At 50.4% G+C, this 27,668-nt stretch overlaps 1 protein-coding gene across 2 annotated transcripts in view; it reads left to right on the top strand.

Annotated features, from left to right (window-relative positions):
* The window catches only part of P3H2 (prolyl 3-hydroxylase 2), a 105,836-nt gene extending 78,774 nt beyond the window's left edge, over positions 1–27,062 (top strand). For both annotated transcript variants that reach the window (XM_034781625.1, XM_034781626.1), the window contains exons 4-15: positions 3,128–3,259; positions 5,314–5,456; positions 6,537–6,626; positions 7,966–8,006; positions 9,400–9,494; positions 15,776–15,903; positions 17,105–17,200; positions 17,291–17,441; positions 17,915–18,032; positions 18,715–18,790; positions 23,980–24,120; positions 26,925–27,062. In XM_034781625.1, coding sequence (XP_034637516.1) covers positions 3,128–3,259; positions 5,314–5,456; positions 6,537–6,626; positions 7,966–8,006; positions 9,400–9,494; positions 15,776–15,903; positions 17,105–17,200; positions 17,291–17,441; positions 17,915–18,032; positions 18,715–18,790; positions 23,980–24,120; positions 26,925–27,017 — 1,304 coding nt within the window. In that variant the 3' untranslated portion in view covers positions 27,018–27,062. The remainder of the gene's footprint in view (positions 1–3,127; positions 3,260–5,313; positions 5,457–6,536; positions 6,627–7,965; positions 8,007–9,399; positions 9,495–15,775; positions 15,904–17,104; positions 17,201–17,290; positions 17,442–17,914; positions 18,033–18,714; positions 18,791–23,979; positions 24,121–26,924) is intronic.
* The last annotated feature ends 606 nt before the right edge of the window (positions 27,063–27,668 follow it).

The raw sequence follows: 27,668 nt of genomic DNA, 5'->3' as shown, positions 1-27,668 counted from the left end.
TATACTGGTACGTACCCTAGTGTAGATATAGTTATATTGCCGTAAAGGTGTCTTCTTCTGCAATATCTTATTCCCCTTCCCCTACAAGAATAGAATGGGGGAGGGATAGCTCGGTGGTTTGAGCATTGGCCTGCTAAACCCAGGGTTGTGAATTCAATCCTTGAGGGGGCCATTTAGGAATCTGGGGCAAAATCAGTACTTGGTCCTGCTAGTGAAGGCAGGGGGCTGGACTCGATGACCTTTCAAGGTCCCTTCCAGTTCTAGGAGATAGGATATCTCCATTAATTTAAAATAAGCTATCCCAGGGTAACTGTGTCCATACTAGGAGGTGTGTAGTGCTTTAACTATACCAACATGGTTAAATCTACACCAATATAATAAAAGTCCCACTTTTGTGTGCGGATAAGCCCTAAGAGTCTCCGCGTGATAGGCTAATACCGCTCTGCCATCCATCCTCTCCGGTTACCTATACCAAACCCTGGGCATCCATGCATGAGACCAGGAAAATCTGCTGCTCCTCCTCCCCCTGGAGCATGTTCCCAGAGACCAGCACTGCTGAGGTCCCACCTCCTTTCCAAACAGAGGGTTCTTTGCTGAGAGTCCCAAGGAGACAGCCATAGCGTCAGTCAGCTTTGATCAGCCTCCTTTGGGGAGATCATTTGGCAAAGCTGCAGGTGGGACTCATTCCCAGTGGGAAAAAGTCACGCTGGTTTAGTGCACGTATGTTGTGCTTGCTGCGCTCGGTGGCTTTACGCTCTGATGGCAATGTGTGCGGGGGTGTCGTCTGGGCAATTGTCAGAGCAGCAACCGAGTCAGGTCGTGCCGGGAGGAAGAGGAGCATTGCCGTGGCATTAGTGAAGGGTGCCACACCCGGTGCTCTGGAAAGTAAAGCCCCGGAGCAGATAAAGTGTGGGCAGTGCAACCTCCCTCCACCCACGCCCTGTCACTATTTCTCACAATGGACGCAGAGGGACCTCATCTAGGCTGAGAAGATTCTTCCGTGTCCGTAGCCCACTCAGTTGTTGGCCTTGCTGCTTACTGGGGCCAGTGGTGCGAATGGTTTGTGTGATGCTGTCCATTGGGAACTTGGGAAAGACCAAGAAACTCACTTCCCAGAGGCCACTGAACAGCCATCATATGAGAGAGGTTTTCAGTTCTCACTTAGATTTAACTCCATGGCCAGGAGGTGAAAGAGTTTACAGCCCGTTACCAAGTCCCAGAGCCATCCGGCCACCCATAGAAACCAGCTTGACTGGAGCAGCTAGGCAAAATAATGTAGACTTCTGTTGCTGTTACTTGCCTTCCTACATAGGACTGAGAGTGATACACTACAGGATGTCTTACTCCGTAATTTACTGACAGGTCTCTGGTTCCCAGACTCACTGTATTTAGTGGAAAGAAGGAATTCTGATGCTATTGAGAAAACAGTTTTAAGTTTCTCCAAAACAGTGTTTCATTTCCTATCCTGAGCTATTTTGTAGTGCTGCTGTGGGCTGTTGACGATGCAGAGATGGCTGCATTTCAATGGTGGGTAATGATTCCTGCACTATAGCCTGTCAAATTTGGAAGGACGCTTTGAGAGCATTGAGGGGAAGCACTATATGTCAGTGATGATTGATATTAGGATCTGCTGCCAACCTTCAGATCTAGGATGCTCCCGATAGATTTAAAGTTTAGCTTCCCCCTCCCCCACTCTCTGAGTGTGTATGGAAAATCAAATGTCCACTCACGCTAACAGTTCTTTGAATCCCCAGAGCAAAACGGGGACTGTTTTGAGTTTCCACTTGATTTCAATGCAAATTCCGAAAGCCGGCGTTCTGGCAGCTTGGGGGAGCGCTCTGGTAGCGGAGCGCATGTTTTATTTCAAACCCATGTTTGTTCCTTAAAGATTTTAATTGTATGCAGAGACGCAGCAAGCAAAGTCAATTTGTAAGTACATTGCAGAAAAGGTCCCAAAGTGGAATCAGATGTCCGCTTTGGCTTATAAATGCTACAGCTGACACAGCACATGTACTGTATGCTTTCACTAATTAGAAATCTTGTTTATGGCAGATGCTTGCTAGTCCGTTAAATTAACCGGAGAAATTTGTCGTCTTTAAGAAGCGATGAACAGAGGTCGTCTGCCGATAGCATTTCCCCCTTAATATTAGCAGTACACATTCCGGCCGGTTTAGCTTGAGTGTTCGCACTGAACTTCCCAACCTGACTTGCAGCAGTATTAATCTCAGAATGTCACTCAGCTGGTATGTGTCCCCTGTTGTGCATTATGTTGTTGCGATAGAAAAAGGATCAAAAATCCAGTTCTTAGAGTCTTTTGAAAGAGTTCTCCAACAGGAGTATATTTCGTTGTCAAGGGATGAAATTGAACACAGGAAATTATAGGCTGCCTATCTGCCAGAACTTTCTAATAGATCCTGTTACTTTGTAGATTAGTCTCCAGAAGGAAGCAGTGGAAACCTTGTTGCAAGACGCATTTAAAAACAGATTGAACAAACCACTGGAAAATATGCAGTAGGGAGCAATCTTACCCTATTCCTCACTCGATGGGCTAGATGACTTCATAAGTCTTTCACATCTCAAGTTCTTTTGATCTCTTTCTTGGTGTCCCTCAACTTCGTTTTGACCCTCAGAGTCTGACAACTTCAGTTAATTCCCATTGCAAAGATCTCTCAAGAGGCCTATTGTACGTCGAGGTAGCTTTGCTGCAGCTTTAGACAGAAATCGTAGCTTTTCCAGTACAGTCTCTCCTCACCACGTGTGCAAAATTAACATCCTTGGAAATTGACCTGGAGTAAAACATCAGACACCTGCATCCAAGTTGTGTCTGCAGAGTATGTGCTTGCAAGATGCTCAATCCCCGAGTTTAGTTACGGGTCCTGTTAGAAAGGAACATGGCAGAAGTCCCAGATATTGGGCATGGACAATGTGTTCCTATAACTTGCTGAGCACCCTTATGTCCCACTGGCTTCTCCGGATATACTCGGCAGCTTACAGGATGGGGGCCCCTGTGTGTTTGATCTACTTGTGACATGAAAGTTGGTCTCCATAAACCCAGCTGAGCTCGTCTCAAGAGCTGATCATCACCCTTCCGAGCACAGACATTGTCATGTCTCTCTTTCCCTTGCAGATCACTACATGCAGATCCTGGTGTGTCAACATGAGTGTGTCCGAGAACTTGCCACCCGTCCCGGGCGTTTATCACCCATCGAGAACTACCTTCCCCTCCATTACGACTACTTGCAGTTTGCCTATTACAGAGGTAAAGCTGGGCTTCTCCATTTCTAGCAGTCCTTGCTTGGTTTTGTTACTCTTTGGGTTAGTGGAGACTGTTTTATTTGGGGATTTAAATATTCTCCTCTAGGGGGTGTGCCATCCCAACGTAATGGCACTGGGTAGCTTATGAAAGGAGACTTAAGGAGCTTGGCTTGTTTAGCCTAACCAAATGAAGGCAGAAGGGAGATCTGATCGCTCTCGATAAATACATCAGAGGGATAAATACCAGGGACGGAGAGGATTTATTTAAGTTAAGCGCCAAGGTGGGCACAAGAACAAATGGAGGTAAACTGGCCATCAACAAGTTTAGGCTCAAAATTAGACAAAGGTTTCTAACCATCAGAGGAGTGAAGTTCTGGAACAGCCTCCCAAGGGGAGCAGTGGGAGCAAAAAAAAACTAACTGGCTTCAAGACTCAGGTTGATAAGTTTATGGAGGGGGTGGTATGACGAGACTGCCTAATGGCATCTGACCCATTGGCGACTGCCAGTAACAAAAATACTCAACTGCTGGAGATGGGACAACAGATGGGGCAGTCTCTGAGTTACTGCAGAGAATTCTTTCCCAGGTATCTGCCTGATGGGTCTTGCCCACATGTTCAGGGTCTAACCAATCGCCATATTTGGGGTCTGGAAAGAATTTTTCCCCTGGTCAGATTGGCAGAGACCCTGGGGGTGGTTTCACCTTCCTCTGCAGCTTGGGGTGTGGGTCACTTGCAGGTTTAAACTAGTGCAAATGGTGGATTCTCTGAAACTTGAAGTCTTTAAACCATGACTTGTGCACTTCAGTGTCTCAGCCAGAGGTTGGGGTCTATTTCAGGAGTGGGTGAGGTTCTGTGGGCTGCGTTGTGGAGGAGGTCAGACTAGAATAGATCATCACGATGGTCCCATCTGACATTAGTCTATGAGAGCACGAGAACCAGAAAATAAATCCGGTTAGAAACAGAGAGTGGAAAAGCCCTGTCTAGTGTTACTCTCCAAGCTGAATGAAGTGCAAAGAGTGAAGGGCCAGAATTTTAAAGGTATTTAGATGCCTAAATAGGCACTGGGTAGGGGAGTTAGATGCCAACACGCTGTTGAAAATTCCACTATGGGCTTATCTGTGTCTTTAGGCCCCTAAATAAGCTTTAAAAAGTCTGGCTCTAAGTGCTTGTATAAAAAACAGCATCCCCAGACTCATTTGCTCATAACCAACCACCACAAACCCCTGAGATTGGCTTAACAATCACGAGATTCTTTTTTTAATGATACATTTTGGGATCTTTTCATTGGCTTTCTCGTTTCTGAGCCTTTGGAGTTCATGTTTGTGAGCTTTTCACTGCAACCACTAGGGCTATAAACTTCTCTTTTAACGAAAGGTGAACTGAGAATCTCGTGTAGTAACCTAAATAAACACCAAAGATTGCGAGAGTCACAACGAAACTGCGAGCATTGGCAAGACCATAAAAGTATTTACTTGTGCTTATTGTCGATAGTAAAACAACATGTAGGATAAGACAATGGTCTGTTTGTTTATTAAAAGCACCCACAATTACAGTGTCCTAGAGAGGAATATACTAAGAGCCTGAGAAGGGGAAAATAAGCAAATGTGGCAATACAACATGAGACTCATAAATCAACTTAAAACTGGAAGGTTGCTCATTTCTCATATTCACTGAATTCCATCCCCCTTATTTTCTCTCGGGGATTGTGGTCTGCTGCTGATTCTGGGCTTCTGTCCTAGCTCTGTCCCTGATTTGCTGGGTGGCCTCGGAAAAGTCACACAACTTTTCTGTGCCTCAGTTTCCCTCTATGTAAAATTGAGAGTATAAGACAGAGCTATTGCAGAAGGCTGTGGTGGAGCTGATACATAAATGTCTGTCATGAGCCTGGGGACCATCGGGTGAAAGTCTGTCTGAGTGAAAAGTCTCATCATTCCGTCTCTGGCTGGCTTCTTTCTTACCTCTGCTCCAAGTGCGCTGCAATGCACCTGTCACACCTGAGTCCCCTGGATGCCAGGTAATCTCCATGCCGTCCCCAACCTCTGCTCTGCTCCCTTGCAGTTGGCGAGTACGTGAAAGCCCTGGAATGTGCCAAGTCCTACCTCCTGTTCCACCCGGACGATGAAGCTGTCTTGGAGAACGCGGATTATTACAAGAGCCTTTTGGAAGAGACTATGGACCCGGAGACCATCAAACCCAGAGAGGTGAGTATAAATGTATTGAAATGACCCTGCCCGGCACCACAACTGAAGCGTTGTTTGGAAGTAGCTCAATCGATGCAGTAATTTGGCAATCTCCTCGTACCGTCCCCGATTCTGAGGCAAGGTTAAAGGATTAAGGGCCAGGTGGTTCTCTCGGTCACATCGGTGTAAATCAGGATTAATGACAGTGGCTGATGTGACCGTTTTTAGCCAAATGACAGCCAAGCAGGGTGGATGTGATGCCCATGTATGTGTACGGCCCAAGGAGGGAGAGGGATTGTTTAGGAGGACAGGACTAGGAGCAGTGTGATGAAATAGGGTGAGGAGCACCAGGAGAACACCAGACATTGACGGCTGTTAGTCAGCTGGGGAAGTGGTGAAAGCCAGTCTTATCGCTTGAGTCATTTAAAGCTAGACTGGGCAAAGCACTCCAAACTGTTCTGCAGGGAACAGCTTTGCAGTAGGTGGGGTGGGGACTAGCCTTGGGTCAGATGACGAAACAGGACTTAGTGAGTCACCACTGGAGGAAATGTCTTTGTAGCGATAATTTTCCCGTCGTGGGTACCTTTCCCATGCTGGAGAATGTTCCCATCACAGCCCTGAGAGATGTGTCATCCTGCCAGAGCTGGATGTATCTTAGATGCTTATCTGGCTCCGATTTCCCTAGTGCCTCACAATGGATAAGGAATTTATCCTCACAACAGCCCTGTGCAGTAGGGCAGGGCTGTTATACCCGTGTGCCGAAGGGAAGGAGGGGTACAGAGAACCTGAGGCCTGGTCTACACCTAAAATTTAGGTTGACCTAGCTCCTTTGCTTAGGGGTATGAAAAATTCACACCCCTGAGAGACATGGTTTAGCCGACCTAAACCCCAGTGTAGACGCCGTTTGGTCGATGGAAGAATTCTTCCTCAGTACTGCCTCTCGGCGGCTCCTACAGCAACGGAAAACCCCTTCCATCACTGCAGCAAGTGTCTGCGCTTGTAGCCTCAGTGCTTCGCCCGAGGTCACGCAGGAATCCTGAATCGGAGACTCATGCCCTGACCAGCCTAACGCTTCCTTCTCCCTTCCCTCGGCTGTTGCAGGAAGCTGCCAAGTTTCTGAGGCGTCATAAGCTGGAATCTGACCTCTTGCAGATGGGAGCAACTGGCCTGGGATTCGTATACACCGAGCCGGTAACGACATGTAGCTCTTCCTGGCCATTACAGTTTGTTAGTTCCAAACTTTGCCGCTTGGTTTCGGTCCGGTTTTCTGTCCCCATTAGCAAGGCCAAGCGTGTGAGGTGAGGGGTACGGTATGTCTCAGAGCGGTCTATCAATGTCCGTTTAAGTCCAGAAGAATTTATTAGCCTGACAAGCCATATAGGTGTTACCAGTGTGTAAAAGAGACGGACCTCACCTGTTAGACCCCCATCACTGTAGTAGGTGGCTGTCTCACATTCTTTATTATGGGCCCCTTTTCAGTCTAGTTTTTTGTGACCCTCATTGTGGTTTTGTCATCCATGAAGCACTCAATTAATGAATTAAACCTCCCAGCATTCTTGTCTACTGGGAAGTCATGTTAGCCATGTTTTGCTGTTGGGGAAACTGAGGCAGGCACAGAGCGGCGAAGTAACTTGCCCAAGGGCACAAGGGAAGGCTGTGGCAGAGCAGAGAATTGAACGTGGACCCCAGGCCAGTGTGTTAGCCATTGAAACATCCTTTGTAAGCAACTGAAGTAATGGATTTGCAGATTAGAGAACATTCTGAATGCCACTGGACTGCGACAGTGCTCCAAAGCCATGCACCCATGACTCCACCCATGTGGAAGTGCCGAGTGGAATATGCACTCGGATTCTTCGCTCCTTTCCCTTCTGCCTCAGCCTTTCTTCGGGAGAACCAATGCCGTGGCTGTTACCTGGACTTTGTGCCATTTGCTGACACTGTGACCTGTGCACCTTTCCCTAACGCATGAGGGCGGAATGGTCCTGATAGAGATAGGAGGATCTGGACCCTCTCACAGTCTGGAGAAGTTTGAATGTGGAGGTAGACTTCATAGCGTGGCTTGTCTCTGTAATACCTGGACTCTGAACACAGCTCGACTTGGGGAATACTCAAGTTCAGAACCAAAGACATCTTGGCCCCATCTCTAGGGTGTTGTGGAGTATGTCAGAGCTGCTAACGTCGTCTGGTTTGTTGCGTGCCCTTCCTGCAGAGATCCGCAAGATGCGACACAAGCACCACTGCATGCGTTTTGGCATAGCTGGATGGAGAAAAGCGTGTGCGTGTGTGTGTGTGTGTGTGTGTAAGAGAGAGAGATCACTACAGTGCATGGAGAAGGTCACAGAAAGGGTGTGTAAACGTGCTCTCTGGGACATACCAGCACAGACATCACCTGCACATTCCCAGGAACCCGTTTTTTTACATTCCCATCTCCAGTGTTTAAAAACTCAAATGTTCTGTTTTTCCTCCCGAATTGTTTTCGTGAGTCACTTTGGTTCCGTGTAAAGAACCCCACCCCCCTCTCTCATTGCAGAGTTACTGGAGCAGCTCCGGCGCCCGTCAGGACGAGCACAGGTAAGTCACTGATCAAAGGCACAACCTTGTTTTCTGAATTTAGGGTTACGCTGGAATCAACACCGGGTTTTAAAAGGGACGCTGCTGCGATCGAGAGAACAGTCTGTTTGCTGAAGAGAGCTGGAGCGGTACCTGGTGTTTCCAGTCCTGAACTCCAAATGTCCCAGCAAGCACAGTAACTCAGCAGAAACGATGGGTCCCTTTTCAATCTAGTTACAGACCTTTCTGTAGCACCCATCGTGGTTTGTGTCTCGCAAACATTAATGAATTAAACCTCCCAGCACCCTTATCTAGTAGGGAAATGGTGTCAGCCAGGTTTTACTGATGGGGAAACTGAGGCACGGAGTGCCCAAGTGACTTGACCAAGGCTACCCAACCAGCCAAGAGCTAGAACCCAAATCTCCTGAGCCCTAGTGCTGTGTGTGAGTGCGGAGAACATTCTGCTCTTCTTAGAACACATGGTTCTGAGACGCTCTCATCTCATTCAAAGCCTAGCACCTCACCTCCGTGCACCATGCTGGGCCGTGGGCTCCGGACTCCTTCAGAGGGGAGAGCACCACCTGTGGAAGCACTTGTAGCCTTCCTGCAGCACGTAGGTGTTCCTGGGAGGTCTCCGCCATAAGGATGGACCTAGTGTGTTTAGCTTGTGAGACCTGACGGGCTCAGAGAGCACAGAGCAGGGGTGGGGCTGCACACGTGTCTCTGCAGTGCCTCTGGGTCACAGATAAACTCCATGGGTGAGGCATTGTGGCATGCACAGCTACTGCCCATAAACCTAAGGAACCTGCTCTGGGGAGCTTCAGTCTCTTTGGTGTGAATATGACACCTTTCAAAAGCACAGAATACTACCCCAAAGTTTTGGGTTTGTTTGTTTTTTTTTTAAAAAGGCAGTTCATGTGGATTGTGACCCATCACCCCAGTGGCAATCCCGTGGTTGGTTAGGAGCTGTGCTGTTATAGGACAGCACTATTAAGCATGTCTGCCATGCTATTCTTTTCCTCAAGTACTAGTTTCTGGTGGTACCGGTTTAGACGTGTTCCCAAACGTTTTGCAGGCCACTGGTTCCAACCTGGTCAAGACCATGCAACCAGCGTACAAACACTGAGGCCAATGTTTTCAAAAGTGACTCATGATTTTAGGGGCCCAGACACTGTAAAGAGGTCCAATTTTCAGCAAGTGCAGGACCTTGCCCTGCCAAAAAAATTCAGGTCCCTTTTTTTGAAGGTGTCTCAGGTTGGGCCCCCAAAATGCCTACTCTGTATTGAACATCGCCACCTTTCCTTTCCAATGTATTTCTTGTCCTGATCTTCTGACGGCTGCAAAAAAAGCAACATTCCCAGAATCTGAAACCACTGAAACCTCGTGGCTTTTCCTCTTCTCTCCTGCTCCTCAGAGTCCCCTCGGGTGTTAACAGTGAGCTGGCAGACGGTCCCGCCCTGTCTGTAGGAAAGAAACCTGCGCCCAAAATGGATCGAGAGCTGCGGGAGGGTAAGTCTGTGCAAGGGATCTCCACCCAAACCAGAGGCTTTCTGGGAGCAATGAAGACACGTGTTCTGTCCATAGAGGGGATGAAGCCACCAAGTCACATCCGGGTGTCCGCTGTGGGAGTTGCAGTTCTGTTTGTTACAACTCGGTGTGACGGTGCCAAAGTGAGGGACTTAATGATGCCCTGCAAATAGGGCCTAACTCTCCATGCTGCTGAGCATTCTCCACTGAGCTCAGAACTGGGAGATGGGAGACTGGATTCGGTGCGGCTCGGAAGTGGCCGTTCCCGGGTTGTGATTTATACTGACCCTGTGCACTCTATACCCGTAGTGCTCTGGGGTGCCTTTCACCTTCCAAACGTGGTCCGGCCGTTAATCCTCACGCGATACCCCGGGAGGGGAGTATTTCCCTGTCGCCCAAAGTCGCACATTGAGTGACCGCGAAGCGTTAGACTTTTGGGGAATTCCTAGCCCCCACCCCATTGCTAGTAGTCCTAGGCCTAGCCTCCAACTCCAGTAAGCACTGCTGACTTGTTCTCCTTGCTCGCAATTTCATAGCTTGGCTTGGTTCAAGTTATTTCCTTCTAACGCCTGGTAGGCACATTTATCTGCCAGTTTTCAGCTGGTTCAGTAATTGTTTCCCAGCCAGAGAGAATAGCCACCAACTATAATACTAACAGTTGAGCTTTTCCCTAGGATGATTTTGAAATCAGGCACGCTCTTGCCAAACTCCAAAGCCATTCCTTCGCTACAAGGCAGCCTGACAGCAAGCCAGCCATAGCAGATCTCCTGTCTCCACCGCTGAGCCGGCTCCACCTTGCTTGGGCGGGAGAGAAAAATCACGTCAAATATGAGGACCTTTGCTCTGCTCTTTGGATGGGGGAAGGGAGGATTCTGCCCTGTGGCTGTCACTGTAACCAGATCTTGCAATGCTTCCTGGGTAATCCTGGCCATTGCTCCCTTTGGAAATCATGGTCAGCAGCGGCAGTCAAAAACGATGCAGAGCATGAATAACACGGTGTGACCAACACTGGGGGAAACTAACATTTGCACTTGCCAGGGCCACATCAGCTACTTGTTCAGATCATCAGCGGCTGTGCCCAGTTTGCGTGCAACGAAGCACATCACGGCCACCGTCGTCTTTAATATCAAGGCACAACTCTCAGCAGCAACAAACACTCCCTCCTGAGTTGAGTGGCCCCGCAGTCTTGGACCACGCTGCATGTCCCTCCGGGGGCTGCGTTTGGCCCACCTTCGCGGTAAGCGATCCATATATTGCTCTCGCACAGCACAGGCAATGTCGGAAAGCCTGGTACTTGAGAGCTCTCGAGTAAGCTGCCTGGTACAAAAGCTAATTGGGATTTTTTTAGTCGAATCCTTTTTGGTTTGTTTTTTCTTTCTTTAATTTTTTGTGGGAAATTTTCACTTTAGCTGAAATTCTCCAAGTTTTCAGTAAAATAAAAAACACACACCAAAACTAAAAGACTTTCAGTTTCTGTCTCCCCCCACCTTTTAATTTCCTTTTTATTTTCCCTGTTTCCAGTGAAAAAAGGGGAGAAGAAAAAGGGGGGGGCATAAGGAAAAAGGATTGTTTTTTGTTTGTAAAAAATCTGAAAAATCACTCTCTGAAAAATGGATTTTATTTTTCATTCCTTTCAGAGATTTGCCCATAAAACCCTTTGTGACAGACTCTGTCCATGCCACATTTGGGACCTGATTCTTTCCCATCCTGGCTTTGCATAGGCATCATTTCATTGAGCTCAGTGGACTTGCTGCAGATTCCCACGTGTGTCATTTAGATCAGAATCTGGCCCCCTGGGTGTCTAGATTTAGCCCAAGAAAATGCCAGTGATCTTGTTGCCCTGTTCCATTCCAGCTTGTGTTGACGCACGTACTGCCTTAGATATCGGAGCCCCTCTTTTCATGAGCATATAAAGTCTCGGGACGCACGGGAGGCCAAACAAATCATTAGCACCGTCACTATGTGTGTGTGTGATGTTAGGTTTCCCCTTGATCCTGCTGCAGTTGTAACCACAGGGCCGGGAAAGCTGGAGGATCCAAGTACATACCGAAGGTGTGATACAAGGATGCAGTGTTCGCACTACAGCACCCACGGCGGCTGCTGCAAGTTGGCTGGGTCAGCTCAGTGCAAACCGGCTGTAAGGAACCAAAACACATTTGTAAGGCCTTCTGTGCCTTCAGGCTTTTTTGTTCTTTGATCTCGACCCACACTGGGCTCCTCTCTGCCAGGATAAACATCCCAATGTTGCAGGGTCAGCCCTGGCGGACGCCAAAGCCAGCCAGCGCATCACGAGCCTCTCCAGAAAATACTGCGCTTGAGGATGGGCTCCCAGAGCACCTGGAGGAAAGGGACGGCAGCTTCAGCTTCTCCACGCACCAAGCCACCTCCTGCCATCCTCGCGTCAGCCCTGGCCACATGGAACAGGCACTCGGGATGCAAAGACCACATTTGTTTTGAGCTAAGGGTTCACCTGGCTTTGAAGTTACAGGCAAACCTTGATTCACTCAAATTCAGGTTTAACCAAAGATTGGTTGTGTCCTCTGAGCCTGGAGAGGGCACGAAGCAGAGCAGGGAAGGGATGAGGATGGCCGAAGTTAGCCGAACTCCCAGCGTTAGCATTATTCCAGAAGCTGCCGGTTTCATTGCCTGTGGGGTGTGTGCAGGGTTTCTCCAGTCCTGAACATGACGTGGAGCTGCATTGCTGCAAAGCTTAGGGGCTCCACGGGGCTCCACGGGGCTAGAGCTGCTGGGCTTTGCAGGAATGGAGCTGCTGGTTCTCCAAACAGCTGATCCTCAGAAGGTCTTGGTGTCTCCTCAGGATTTGAGTACTTGGGTTTGGCCTCCAAACTCTGATGCCAAACTCCTTTGGGTTGGCCGCCCCCGTTTGTGCACAAAGCTGGCCAGAGGATTGATTCAGAATGAATCTCGCAGCGCATGTGAGCTGTCAGAACGAATACGGCGTCTTTTTTATTTTTGGCTGCAAATGATCTGTTGTAACCGTAACATACAGTTGGCGTCATTCGTGGCTTTCCCCAGCGGATGGCTGGAATTACAAAAATATCGCCAAAAATGAAAAGCCTCCCGAAGGGACAACCATTAGAGCTCCATTCCTGAATGGCGTAGGGTGGGGATTAGTAATAGGCTGTGTTCCTAATCCCTTGATCTTTTCACTGCTTGGGACTGTTGGTCTGACTCGGTTGGTCTGACTCCCCGCTGATTTGTGGTCAGTGGATCTGGCCCCAGATCTTGTTTGCTTTACTCCCAGAAGGAGTCCTGTTAGCTTCCGCTGGATTGTTCGCTTGGGTGAAGCAAACAGAATTGAGCCCTCGGTCAGCTGTTTAGTGGCTTATATGGGCCTGTCTGGGAAATCTCATAACCACTGGGATGCCCGGAGTTAGATGAGATGAGGATGACAAGGACCGATCGCTTTCAGCACTGTGTCTGCTGGTCCTGGTTACACTCAGAGGATTGCGAGTCAGAACTCCTGGGTTCCATTCACAGCTGCATGGGGCCAGTTAACCCCTTTGGGCCTGCGTTTGCACATCCTCTAAGCAGAGATGCTGCTGCTTCCCAGTGAGAGGCTCCGTGGATGTCTGTAAAGTGTTTGGAGATCTCCACGTGAACAGTGCAAGGCCAGGGCAAATCCTTCGGTTTTGTAAAGACAGTCTAGCCGTAAGCAAAGCCCTAGCACTTCCCAGTTTGCACTGGAGAGCTCACCAGCACCGTGCATGCTGGGACCCGGCACAGCGCAGGTGCCAGGTAGATCAACACCTACAAACAGAAGGAAAATGAAGTTTCATGTTTGCGACGTAGCAGTCACCCTCCTTTCCCTGGCGGGGGCATGCAGCACATCATGTCAGCTTGCTGGATATTTGTGGTTCACTTTTTAACAACTCCATCCTGGTTACTGAAGTTGATCTTCTGCCAGCAATGGGGAGCTACTGAAAGCAAATCCAGAAGGAAGCAGGAACAAAAACTTCCTTAGAGGTGCCCACTGTATTGTGTATGTATAAGAGACGAACCTGATCCAGGAAGTTCAGAGCCCAATCGGCTAGTGCCCCGAGTGTGTGAGGTTTGGATCCAGGACTCGCTTTCTGATACGTGCGTGTTTATAATAAATATTATCATCAAGCGACAGAACGGACTGTGAGGGATGCTCCCTGTCCAAGAAACCTAAATCTTCTTTGCAGATCATTCCTCGGCAAGCGATGGGATCTCGACTCACTATCGTGTCTCCTCCGTTGGCCTGGGGCCCTTCCAAACCAGCAATGTGCTGCAGTTGACAAAGAAAGGAGGATTTAATAGAAATGCTCCATCGTGCCACATTTCGAGAGAAGTGCTGCTTTTCATTGCAGCTTTCCAACAGCAGTTCTGTTTCCCATGGCATCGAAACATTTCACCCCCCCACCCCCAGAGAAACATCTGGTTAAGGATTTAGTTTTCGAAACACACAGACTTTGTTTTCATTGTCTTGTTTTTCTGTTTGGATGAGGACGGCCTCATCCCGTGTCCGTGCACAGGAGAGCGAGCGTGTGAGCCAAATAGCTAATCACTTCCCCACTCCCTGCAAGGTACGTGTCCGATTCACCAACTGCCTAGTATTTATTTGTAATACCCTAGCTCCTAGGAGCTAGGTGCTGTACAAACCCAGGACAAAAAACCTGTCCTGACCCCAATCTGCAGTATGGAATGCTGGCCCAAGGCAGACTTGTGCCAAGTGAAGACGGCATTATCTCCATGCTATCGGGACAATACATCGCCTGGTAGATTTCAAGAGGACCTCAAAACCAACCCAAGATATTACCCATTGTGAACAGATATGAATTGATTATGTAAAATCCTTCCTCAAAAAAGGGGTCTTGGCTGGAATCTCCAGGGAATACCACAGGAAACCACTGTATGCGTCCCCATGCCCAGCAAAACATGCGATGTCTCTTCAGCTGGTGTTTGACAGCTTTCCTGTAGCCAAAGCATACCGCATCTTGGACGGCTGCAGCGCCAGGACACCGGGATGAAGTTTGGCTGGCCTGAAATAACTTTAGTGCCCCTATGAGCTTGCAGGCCTGGAAAATGGGGTCTGCCCCAGAGCATGATGGGAGACGGAGGTGCAGGCCTGCCTTCATAGAGGGAATCTAGCCAGGGGCTCTTCTAGCAATAGATAAACTAGGCAGCAGATCTGGCTCCTCTGTCAGGACAATTTGAGCGGCATTGTGACCCTGCAGGCCAGGTTGCAATGCTGCTCACTGCAATTTGGCCCGGCCGCCTCTCTGGCGTGACGGAAGGGCGGCCAGGCCGAATCGGCTGCTGTAGGCCTACGAGGAGGGGGCAGAACATTGGTGTTCGAGCTGCCTGTGATGGCAGCAGTCATCTTTGTCTCCAGCCCTTCCCAGAGCCTTTAGGAATGACCCCTCCAGTAATGGGGCCTTAGGACTAGGAATGATTTGTGATGCGCTAGCGCCTGGAGGCCCCGTTTGGGAAGCCAGGCCCTTTCGTGCGAGCTGCTGCGCACGCATCGTGAGACCGTCCCAGCGCCAAGGAGCTTAGAACGTAGAAAACGAGAGACAAGAGAAGGGTTCAGCAAACTGGAGGGGGGACACTGTAGGGGTGAGGCTACTGGGAGCACCACAATGGAGTGGTCCCCAGCGGCACAGAACTGCCACTTCCACAGCTTCCTGGTCTCCCAGGAGCCCTGCGTGGGGTGGGGTGGGGTGGGAGGCAGATCCGCTCCATGACCGCAGATTGGCCCTCAATGAAAGCTCCTGTCAGCAGCATTAGGCAAGAGTAATGCAGCTCGCTCCCAGCAGCCACAGAGGTAAAAGAAGACCGAAAAAATGCTGACGACGATTCCAGGGGCCGGTGCCTTGAGCCAAATGCAAAAAGGCTCGTACAGAACGAATGCAGTGGAAATTTAGGGTCGACTTAAAATAGGAATTGGTTCTATCGGTTGCTCTGCAAAAAAGCCAGTTCGCTGGTGTCCGGGGCCCCGCTGCGTCTCTGTGCAGCGTTTTAGAGTCTGGCCCGTGCGTTGCCAAAGAGCCTGATGAGAAAGTGGGAATCTCTGGCACTCTCGCAGTGAGTGGATTTCACCTCTGTGTCTCTGTTATTGACGCCAGGCCAGATCCTGCTCTCTGTTACACGGCTGTGAAGCCAGGCCTCTGGAACGCCACCAGGGTGATCTCAGCTGGCCGGGTGCCTCCGTGTGACTGACAAGCCAGTGAAGAGGTGTCGTGTTCAGGGTTGTTTTGTATCTGTCTTTCCGTTAGGCGGGTCTCTGCTCTACAGCGACGTGCAGTTCATCTATAACTCCCAGCAGCTGAACGGCACGCAGCGAGTGCTACTGGATAACGTCATCTCGGAGGAGGAGTGCCAGGAGCTGCGCAGAGTGGCCAATGTGAGCATCTGAGATGCCGGGGAGGGGGGCTGCTGGGTGGAAGGGCAGGGACGGGGGGTTGTTGGTTGCAGAGGAGCCACGTGGGCAGAGGGTCTGGGCCGGGGGAGTCATGTGCAGAGGGTGTAATTGTCTGGTTTTGCCTAACTGCACAAGGCCCCCAGCAAACACAAAGAACATGTCTCCAAATTCCAGCCTCCCACACGCACGTAACCGCTAACGAGGTCTCTGGGAGTTGTGTGGGTGTATCCAGGGTCAGAGGTTGGCTTCTGCAACAAAACGATGTGATCCATGCATTAGGGGAGCATATCAAAGGGCCGTCTGCAGTCCTCTCCAGCCCCACTGCCGGCGCTGATAGACACCAGCTCGGGATCTGGCCCACTGTGTTTGCCAGTTACATAAGAAGACTCGGTTAGGGACTAGCCCACCCCAAATAACCCCTTTGCCTGGGTTCCAGGTAGCCCCTGAAGTGAGTTGAATCATCTCATTCGCGTTTCCCCGAGGGGTGCAGTTTGTTTACTTTTTGCATTTCACTCAGAGGGGACAGTGATAGCAGCGGGCCATTTTCGCTAGCTCTCTATCATTTTCTCCCGGTTTCTCTCTGTACACAGGGCCGTAAGCTTTGAGTTCAACAAGACTTTGGTGGGGTGCCTGGAATCCCACAGCAGATATTTTCATTTTAAAAAAAACTGGATGACATTTAAGGAAAGTTCATGAGTTGCGAGGATAATTTTCCATTTTTCTTCTTTAGCAAAATTTGAGCTGTGTTCTCGAACAATACTACCCAGCTTGTACCCAGCCTTCAACCCAGAGAGCTCCAAGGACTTTGCAGAGGAGATAAGGACTATTATCCCCATTTTAGAGAGGGGGAAACTGAGGCACCGTGGTGGAGCGGCTTGCCCGAAAGCAAAGTAGGAGCTGAGCTAAAAACACAGCCTTGCACTCCTGAATCTCTCTGGGTTGTCACAGAGCCATGGCGGCTCAATTGTCATCTCAACCAGTAACGGTGTTGCAATCGGCCCTTAGCCATTGCCATTGACGGTGACCAAAGCAGAAGAGAACTCACCTAATTCCGTCAGTATTTCTTATTGGTGAGGGTTAGATATTTTGGGTGGGGAGAGCAGGATAAACCGGATTTGGGGGTTTCTGCTCAGGATAACCGATGTCCCTGCCCTCTGACCTCTGCTCATGTCTTTTCTTCCAGGGGATCATGCTGGCTGGAGATGGCTATCGCGGGAAAAGCTCACCCCACACCCCCAACGAAAAGTTTGAAGGGGCCACCGTCCTCAAAGCTCTCAAGGTGCGATTTGCCCCTCTCTCCGGGGCTCGGGGGGTGCTCTGCCCCCCTCTGGGCAGCCGGTGCTCACTCTGGTATGTGCTTGCCCTGCAGTTCGGCTACGAGGGGCGCGTCCCACTCAAGAGTGCCCGCCTGTTCTACGACGTCAGCGAGAAGGCCCGCAGGATTGTGGAGTCCTACTTCCGGTTGAACTCCACCCTCTACTTCTCCTACACGCACATGGTGTGCCGCACCGCCCTGCCGGGTAAGGGGGGCAGGGGCCGGCCTGGCGGCTCAGTGCTAACGAAACAGTCCGGAGGGAGGGAACGGCACTGTTTGTACTGTCTCCTGCCTCAGAGATGCCTCGCCCACGTCCTCCCTGGAGGAAGCCACCTGCAGGGGGCCTGAGTTTGTTCGTTCTTTCATTCTTCATCTCTCGTCTGCCTCTCCTCCTTCCCTTCTCTGTCTCAGTGCCCCCCGCTTGCTCTCAGTCACCCCAGATTGGCATGTCTGTTCCATCTGACCCACGGTGTTTCCCGCCTTGCTGCGGTGGGCGCAAGGCAGGTGTCAGTCCTTTGTCTCCGGGCTCCCCGGAGTCCCCCTCTTCGCCCGCGGTCTTTGCATTTTTGCTGGCAGCGAGACCCCTCCCAAGTGCAAAGGCCACTGTGGGGAGCTGAGCTCGGAGACCCTGTCCCACTCATCTCACCTCTTCCTCTCCCCCCGCGTGGTACTGCCTAGGCCAGCAGGAGAAAAGGAATGACCTGAGCCATCCCATCCATGCCGACAACTGCCTGCTGGATCCCGAGGCCAGCGAGTGCTGGAAGGAGCCCCCGGCCTACACCTTCCGGGATTACAGGTAGGAACGCGGGGCTGAGATGCCGTGTGCCAGATGCAGGTGCCAGGCCAGGGGAAACAGAGCGGGCATGTTCCTCACTGGGCACCAGGTCGGTGGGGCGTGACCACGAGAGCCCGCTTTGGCGCCGATGCCTGGTAAAGGTCGGCCGCCCTAGAGCAGGTAGATCCCAGCCAGCGATGGGCTGAGGAGGCAGGCTCCAGACCATGGTACGGTCGTGGGTTTAGGAGGAATTGGGGCCAAGGTCCAGGTAGCGGTTGGCTGCGGCAGCCCCATGGTGTTCTAGGCTGTTTCACCCACCTCGCAAGGCTGGCCAGTCTGGGGAGATGGTCAGCACATCCATGCCAGGAAGGACGGAGGTGCGTCCCTGCTGGACTTAGATACAACCCAGAGGGGAGATTACCCACCCCCACCCCATCTCCATCCCCCACATACCTGCCCCTGCTAGCACCCACAGGACAGGCGGGACTCGAACCCCTGAAATCCTGTGGGCCAGCCACCTCCCATTGACGTCAGTGGGAGCCTTTCCCTGGCAGGCGGAGTGGGGCCTGGGAGAGTGTTGAGCATTCTTCTTCCCACTGGCCCACGGGCAAATCCTGTGTTTGTTAATGTCTGCTGTGAGCCCCTCCCCTCCCGCCCGGGGCGGCCAGCCAACCTCACCGGGGTCTTGTCGTTCTTCCCCCAGCGCCCTGCTGTACATGAACACGGATTTCGAAGGCGGGGAGTTTATATTCACGGAGATGGATGCCAAAACTGTTACTGTGAGTAAACCGCCTTGGCTGGCAAAGCCGATGTCAGTGGGTTGACTGAGGAGATCCATGTTGTTTTCCTTCCTAGTCCGTTCCTCCAGAGCGCCAGGTTTTGTACTAGGGGAGAGGAGGCCCCATGGGAGTTCCTGAACCGGAGGCTGGTCCCGCCTATCTTGTCTCTTAAGTGTCCAACACTATGAACCGCCCATGGTGCGTGGGACTTTGGTTCAACTCCTCAAAAGTATTTAGGAGTTCGGCACCTGAATACCCTTTTGAGGGATTGGGCCCTTAGAGTTCTTGTTCCCTACACTTAACGCTGAGCAGTGCCGTAAACAGAGCTGGTCTACTGCTTTTTCCCATCGGCCAACGTTTGATGGCAGAGGAGTTAGACGAAATGGACGGTCTGATGATGACGCTGATATTCAGCAGTGCTTTCCGTCAGAAGAGTTCGAAGCCCTTGAGAAATATTAGATAAGTCTCATGCCTTGGTGAGGAGGATTGCGATGGTGATTACCCCAGTTTACAGATGGAGAAACCGAGGCACGGAGAGGTGATGCAGCTTGCCCAAGGCTGTGCAGCGGGTTAGCATCAAGCCTAAAAAGAGAACCCAGGTGTCCTGACAAACAGCCTTCTTCTTTGGCCACCCAGTGATGGTCTAGAGGGAACCTGTTCATAAGGCAGCACAAATGTCAAGCGGCTAACTCCGTTCCCTGGGACGTGTTCACAGAGCTCTTCCGCTCTCTGCTAGCGTGTGTCAGCGAGCAGGGATTGGTCGAGCCACTCGGGAAGATGCTTGTTAACTTCCTTTCCAAGCTGAGTCACATAGAGAGACAGCAGGGCGGAGTGCGGGAAAGATACACGCCGCTGTTGCTGAACAAAACTGACCCTGGTCTCCTTGGAGGCAATGGAAAAACACTCAGTGAGTTCAGTGGCAGCAGGATTGGGCCCTCAGGAGTGAAAAGGGTAACACATGCTGGGATCTAGTTAAAGGGCTACAGCTGGGGCCGTGGACAGCCAGGGCTTTTCAGATGACTTCAGCTATGACCTCAGATGAGTGGGCCCCTCCATAAAACAGTCACATCCCTAGCCTCGGTAACCTTAGACTAGAATCCATTCTAGGTGTAATCTGAAAAGACATTCACCATCCTAATGCTGCAGAACAAGGCTACCCAGAGTGTGAGGTCTTCAGTGTGGCCCACAGCCACCCTCTCTCTACAACGGCCAATGAGGACAGCCTTAACTGGCGGGAGGGTTTTTATTGCTACCGAATTAAGCTAACAAGCAATTTCTGTTCCTCTGTCATGAGTAGGGTGACCAGACAGCAAGTGTGAAAAATCAGGACAGAGGGTCGGGGGGGCAATAGGAGCCTATATAAGAAAAAGACCCAAAAATCGTGACTGTCCCTATAAAATCGGGACATCTGGTCACCCTAGTCATGGGAGATACGAGTGGAAGCAAATTTAAAATTTTTATTAAATCGAATGTTAAAAAAATTATATAATACATAGGTTGGGAACAGAGTGTCTGTACATCTGGGCATAGTGCTTAGATTATCCACAAATACGAAGTTTGTTTTTAAAAGTCATATGATACATAGAGTACATAATCCGCAATAACCCACATTTAGGTGAATAGATTTAACAATACAGTTTAGATATTAGAATCTGAATACTCAGGTACATCACTCATGAGAAGCTGGACAGAGATTTGGTTGTGGAAAGCAAAATATATCAATGAGAGGGGATTGTCCCTCTCTGATTGAGAATTAGGTTGGTTGTCCATTTAGAAAATACAATCCATGAGGAAAGTATTTGTTACTTTCCCTACTAAAGCCGTGTCGTAACCTTGCTGCTGGCATCCCGTGCGCCTACAATCACTCAGGATTCCTGACTTCTGCAGAGAGTGGATTTTTGGAATCTCTGATCCATTAAGTAAAAGGTTTAGACTAAGACACAAAGTTTATTTAAAAAAAACCTGGCAGGCTGGCCGAGGATCCTACTTCGTGTGGTTGCCCAATTGACTGAGCTTCTGCACCCCCTAGTGGTCAAATTTGAAGCAAGCAAGACAAGGTGGGTGAGGTACAAAACTTTGCCTCTCTCGCCAACAGAAGTTGGTCCAATAAAAGATATGACCTCCCCCACCTTGTCTCTCTAATATCCCGAGACCAACATGGCTTCAACAACACTGTATCATAGAAAAGTAAGGTCATCAAATCTGGCCCCCTGCGCTGCGGGAGGACCAAGAAAACCTAGACCATCCCTGTTCACCCTGTTCTTAAAAGCCTCCAGTGACAGGGATTCCACAACCTCCCTGGGGACCCTTTCCAGAGCTCAACTCCCCTGAGAGTTAGAAAGTTCTTCCTAATGTCTAACCTACATCTCCCTTGCTGCACATTAAACCCATTGCTTCTGATCCTCTCTTCAGTGGACATAGAGAACGTGTGATCCCTGTTCTTTTTAGAACACCCTCTCACACATCTGAAGACTGTTATCAAGTCCCCTCTCGGTCTGCTCGTCTCCACAGTAAACATGCCCCGTCTTTTAAACTTTCCTCATAGTTCAGGTTTTCTAAACCTTGGATCATTTTTGTTGCTCTCCTCTGGCCTCTGTCCAGTCTGTCCACATCTTCCCTCAAATGTGGCACCTCGCATTGGGCACAGTACTCCAGCAGAGGCCTCATCAGTGCTGAGTAGAGCAGGACAATTACCACCAACGTCTTACATACAACACTCCTGTTAACCCACCTAGAATGATGCAAGAGATATCCTGTTAAAGAAATAAGCCAATCACAGTGCACGGGTAGATTGTAAGTGTGTCCCCATCCTTGTCTCCTCCACTCTCCAGCCACCTTCATTTAAAGACAGAATTTGTGCTTGCTATGAGTCCTTTGAATTCAGTTCAGTGTTGATAAATGCAAAGTAATGCACATTGGTTATGTATAATCCCAACTATAGATATACAATGATGGGGTCTAAATTAGCTGTTACTACTCAATAAAGAGATCTCAGAGTCATTGTGGGTAGTTCTCTGAAAACATCCACTCAGTGTGCAGCGGCAGTCAAAAAAGCAAACAGAATGTTGGGAATCATTAAGAAAGGGATAGATAATAAGACAAAAGATCATATTGCCTCTAGATAAATCCATGGTATGCCCACATCTTGAATACTGCGTGCAGATATGGTCACCCCACCTCAAAAAAGATATATTGGAATTGGAAAATGTTCAGAAAAGGGCAACAAAAATGATTAGGGGTATGGAACGGCTTCCATATGAAGCGAGATTAATAAGACTGGAACTTTTCAGCTTGGAAAAGAGACGGCTAAGGGGGATATGATAGAGGTCTATAAAATCATGATTGGTGTGGAGAAAGTAAATAAGGAATTGTTATTTACTCCTCCTAATAACACAAGAACTCGGGGTCACCAAATGAAATTAATAGGCAGCAGGTTTAAAACAAACAAAAGGAAGTACCTGGTAATGTTTTCACACAACGCACAGTCCACCTGTGGAACTCTTTGCCAGAAAATGTTGTGAAGGCCAAGACTATAACATGGTTCAAAAAAGAACTAGATTCAGGCAGTCTTCGGACTTATGACACAATTGGTTCCTGAAAATTGCGTTGTAAGTCGAAATGTTGTAATTCAGAACCACAATCCACTCCACTCGGGACCGAATGTCGTAAGGTCAAAACCGATTGTCGTAAGTTAAATCAGAGTGTCAATTCAGAAATGTCTTAAGTCGAACGTCGTAAAGTCGAGGACTGCCTGTAATTCATGGAGGACAGTCCATCGATGGCTATTAGCCAGGATGGGCAGGGATGGTGTCCCTTGCCTCTGTTTGCCAGAGCCTGGGAATGGGCGACAGGGGATGGATCACTTGATTCTCTGCTCTGTTCATTCCCTCTGGGGCACCTGGCATTGGCCACTGGATACTGGGCTAGATGGACCCTTGGTCTGACCCAGTCTGGGCGTTCTTATGTATGAAATATCAACTGCCCAGTTCTCTGTTTGAAAGGCACTTTTGGAATGAGGAGTCCAATGCCAGGCCTTTAGAGAAATGTCTGTTTTCAAAAGTGCTCGTCACCCCTTTGGTGTGTTCATTCAGCCCGGATATTGCAGGAGCTCCACAGCCACGCAGGCTGCAAGGGAAATCAGATCGATTGACCGGGGCTGGGCCAAATTGTCCTGAAATTCAGGAGTCTCTTGTATTCCAGCACTGAAAATTACCCTATCTTAGGAGTGACTCTGCAGAAAGCGGGGGAGTAGGGGGAGTATTATCCCAGCTGGTCATTTTGCTGATTCTAGAACTGCTCCCACGTTGAGCCATGTGGACCAGGCTGAAGCAGGCAGTTTAAAGTCACCACACCCGCTGCAGGACATCAGGCAGGGCCCTGCTTCCTGGGGGCTTGCCAGTCCCCCTTGCAGAGCCGTTGCAGTGATTCAGTGTGAATTCAGCCAGGCTAGATTGTAGCAGCATCAGGGTCAGGTTTGCTTTATATGTTGTTTCTATCGCTAGCCACAAGCCATAAGTTAGTCCGAAGCCAACTTATCTGGCCCCATCAGAAATTACATATGGCTCCAAAAGAGGGAGAAGAGGAACATTGCTCGTGTTTCATAGATTCCTGGTTTCCAAGGCTAGAAGGAACCTTTGTCTGACCCCTGTATAGCACATGCCAGAGAACTGCCCCAAAATAATTCCCAGGGCAGGTCTTTTAGAAAAACATCCCGCCTTGATTAAAAATGGTCAGTGATGGAAAATCCACCGTGACCCTTGGTAAATTAGCCATTGGAGCAGTTACCCTCACTGTAGAAATGTATGCAGTCAGAGTGTGATGGTCAACCTGATCTCATTGAAGGAATATCTAATTATGACCTAGTTTGAGCACCGCTGGTTTGCAATGATGGAGTGTGTTGCACTGAATTTTGCACAGACTTTGCACACTGCATCATCTTTTCTGGGTTATTCCTCTGCAACAGGACGGAGCCCTTCTTCTGGAGCTAAATGCCCATCTTGGCACTACGTTTTTGAGTATCCTGGAGCTATCCAGAGAGATCCATTAAAGTCAAGGGCCTGAACTGACGGGAATCCAGGGCAACACAAGAGATCTGCAGTATGCTGGTTCTTTGCCATGAGTCTAAATGCTGGTTGTGTTTGCAATGTTTTACTTGGTTTTTTTTTGTTTTTTTTTTTTTTTTTTTACAGGCTTCCATCAAGCCAAAGTGTGGGCGCATGATCAGCTTCTCATCCGGTGGGGAGAACCCCCACGGGGTCAAAGCAGTCACCAAAGGCCAGCGGTGCGCTGTGGCCCTCTGGTTCACTTTGGACCCACTTTACAGAGAGCTGGTGAGTTTTTTCATCGTGACAGGAGCAGAGACCGTCACGAATGGCACAGGGGGGTACAGCGGGGAGCTAGTGGAAAACCAGGGCGCTCCGTCATGTGCAGCAAAGAGGCCCCTCTGCCTAGCCACAAAGATGCCTGCCTAGGCAGAGGTGTTGTGTCTGCCTCGGAACCAGGGGATGTTTCCATAGCCGGGTGGAACCCATCTTCAGGGCCTTGGATACTGTCATGATGTACAGAGCGTAGGGTTGGAAGATGGAAAGGGACTTTTGGGATCAACCAGCATCCTCCAAGCAAAATGAACCCTTCCCCCCCTACCCCCAATGAATGCAATAAATGCATTGTAGCAGCCCTGGACTGGGAGTCAGGAGATCTGGATTGAACTGTGTGACCTTCACTTCTCTGGGCCCCAGTTCCCATCTGCTCAGTGGGAACAGTCCCCTGTCCTGCCTCGGAGGGGCTTGCGCTGATAAATTCAGCCATGTTTGGGAGCTGTCTATTACGACACTGGGGGGGTGGAGGGCTGGGCAGATCGTGGTTATACTGAAACCTCCACTTAGAGGGTGACAGGGCAAGTGCCAGGTCTCTGTGTAACCCACTAGCTGGTGTGATTTATGTCCCTTGCCGTGCCTGGTCTGAGGGGGTCAGTCGGTTACAGAGCTGGGCTCTTTGCCTCAAGCTGTAGAGACTCGTGCGCTTTGTTCTGCAAGTCGTAGAGTATAAGGGCAGACGGGACCACCAGATAATCCAGGCTGACCTCCGGTATCTCACAAGCCGCCACCACCACCCAGTCACCCATGCACCAGCTGGACCCCTGGGTTGGGCCAAGGTGGCAACCATCACATATGCACCAGTCAAGTCCTCGGACTAGTCCTTGAATGGGACTGGCCTGGTGCATAGCCCTCAGTCTGGGCTCTCCCCAGAGGGGACTGTCACCCCAGAAGAGGATTTGTTGTACTGGATCGTCTCAGTGGTTCCTCAGGTCCCTCCTGCCCCAAGCATGACAAAGCGCTTCAGAGGAACACAAAGAAAACCCATAGTGCACCTGGCCCGTTGTGCCCTGTTGTGGGCCGGGGGCTACAAGCGCCTTCCTCACCCCGTCATGTTTATTGCCTTGAAGCCTGGGCCGCCTCTACCCACATCAGTCTGAGCCTCTAGAGCTGCCTCTGTCACTGACAGGCATCAAAACGGGGGGCGGGGTTTTCAAAGGGCTTCAGAGAGTGAGCTGCAGGAGACCCAGGGAAAGGAGATCCTTGCTCCCCCAGCACTGCTGAAAATCTGCCCGTGTGTCTCTTGTGGCAACGCCTGATCGGTCATTCCCAGCGTGAGGGAGGTGTGCAGGGGGGGAGGGAAAGCTCCCTGCTCTGCGATTAACCGGCTCTACCTCCCCAGGGCTGTCTACACTGCAGCCGGGGGTGCGAATGACACCTCGTGCAGACCTGCTCACGGTACATAGCCCCGAGGACACCGCGGCTTGGCCTTCGCAAGCGAGTACGTCCTGGGCTTGTACTGCTGTTTGTAGTGAGCTAGCCAGGTCCATCTGCACAAGCCGCCGGTCACACCCCAGGCTGCAGTGTAGACGTAGCTCCAGTGTCCCTGGTTTGTTCTAGACCCAAATTCACCTCGCAATTCTGCCATCCTCTCACCTCCTGTTTTTGTAACTTCTTTTTCCCTCCTCCAAAGACTGGCTCCCGCCAGTGAGTGCACAGACGGGGGTCAGGATGCTAAAGGAAATGGATTTGAGCTAAATGCCCAGAGGGTTTCCCGTGTGACCCTAGCGTGGGCTGCGTTTTTGGCCAGGTCTCGAAGCAGGGCCTGCAATCTGGGCCCGGCTCTGAGGGTGTGTCTACACTGCAGACAGACACCTGCGGGCTGCAGGCCAAGGTCTGGGAGCCTCCCACCTCGCAGGGTCCTAGAGCCTGGACGCCAGCCTGAGCATGAACATCTATGCTGCAGCTAAACCACCTCTTTGCTCACGCCCCCCAAGCCCAAGTCGGCTGGCCCCTGCCAGGTTCTTAATTGCAGTGTAGACAGAACCTTGGAGTGATCTTTTTGCTGAGCATTAGTGACACCTAGTGGACAATTCAGTTAATGACCAGTAGCCCAATGGAAATCCACAGCAAGTGGGAGGACCAGGAGCGCACCCCGGCTTTGTGAGCGCACGGTGCTTTCAGCCAGTGATCTCAAAGCCCTTAACAACCATTAGTTACTTCAGCCTGGTAGGGCCCTTTTCACCGATGGCAAAGTTCTGGTACGGGGGGTTAAACAGCTCCCTCAGGGCACACTGCAAGTCATCGGCAAAACAGAATAAAGCCCAGGAGCCCTGACACCGAGTCTACTAATCCAGTTGTTAGACTGTGCTTCTGCTTTCTGGGCTCTGGCAACCCACAGCCCGTCCATCCCTTGGGGCCTTAGTTTAGGACACATGTACATGGCGGTGCTGTCGTGATTTGTGTTGTGCTACGTGCTGTATATGCATCGGACGAGACCTGCCCCAAAGAGCTTCAAATCTAGGTAGGCAAGACAGTCAAAGGGTGGGACGGGAAACTGAGGCACAGAGCAGTCACGTGACCTCCCCAAGGTCATACAGCAAGGTCATGGCAGAGCTGAGAATGGCTCTCCCAAGTGCCAGCTTAGTGCCCAATCCATTAGACCGCACCGTGGCCCCAGGTGAGTTGTGCCGAGGTCTTATACTGGCCTTCTGTGCCAGGATGAATTTCCTCCTTGATAGAGAAATAGCTCAGAGACGAGAGGAGACACCGACACCGTTGCTGATGTTTATTCCTCCTTCTCCTCCTCTTCTCTGCAGGAGCGAATCCAGGCAGACGAAGTGATAGCGACGTTAGACCAAGAGCATCGAGGAGCCAGCGACCTGAACATCAACCCAAAGGACGAGCTATAAACTAGGCCAAGGACTTTCGATTAAATATTTATTTAATATTGTTAATCCTATTAGAACCCTTTTATTTTTATACAGAGCCTCGGTATAAATGAAGTGGTTAATACGAACATGGCGCCTCTGTGTTTTGGCACAGCTCCCTCTCGGCCCCATGTGCGCACCTCTCCTGCTGGGGCCGACTCTTCCGGTTGCATTCACTGGTCTTCCCCAGCACTTCTATTCCCCTGACAGGCTCTCTTCCCATTCCTCGGGCAGGGGTCTCTCCTCAGACCCAGACAAGGAGAACATAGAGTGAGAGTTCCTGGAGGATCACACGCCCCATTCCCGGCAGGGCGCTGAGCGCAGATTGAGGGGAACGGGACAGTTCTTGTGTTGTCCTGGGCTCGTGCAGTGGAGGTCAGACCTGGCTGGTTTGGTTTTTTGTGATGTCTCCCCTTCCAGAGCCATTCGCGGAGTTAGGTCTGAATCCTGCTGCGGGAAGTGTCCAGGCTCCTGGTGTATGGCTCGGATCTGGCCCTAAATTGCTGAGCGCAGCCCTGGGGTTGGAATTGTCCTTTAAGAAATCATGTCCACCGAGCACAAGATGGACCTGCTCTCCAGCAGGCTCCCGCATGTGCTTTGCACAAGGCCCAGGCAAAGGGCTGTGAAGAAAAG

The sequence above is a fragment of the Trachemys scripta genome, chromosome 9 (genome assembly GCF_013100865.1).
Source record: "Trachemys scripta elegans isolate TJP31775 chromosome 9, CAS_Tse_1.0, whole genome shotgun sequence".
NCBI lineage: Eukaryota > Metazoa > Chordata > Testudines > Emydidae > Trachemys > Trachemys scripta.
This window is presented reverse-complemented; position numbering and strand designations above follow the sequence as displayed.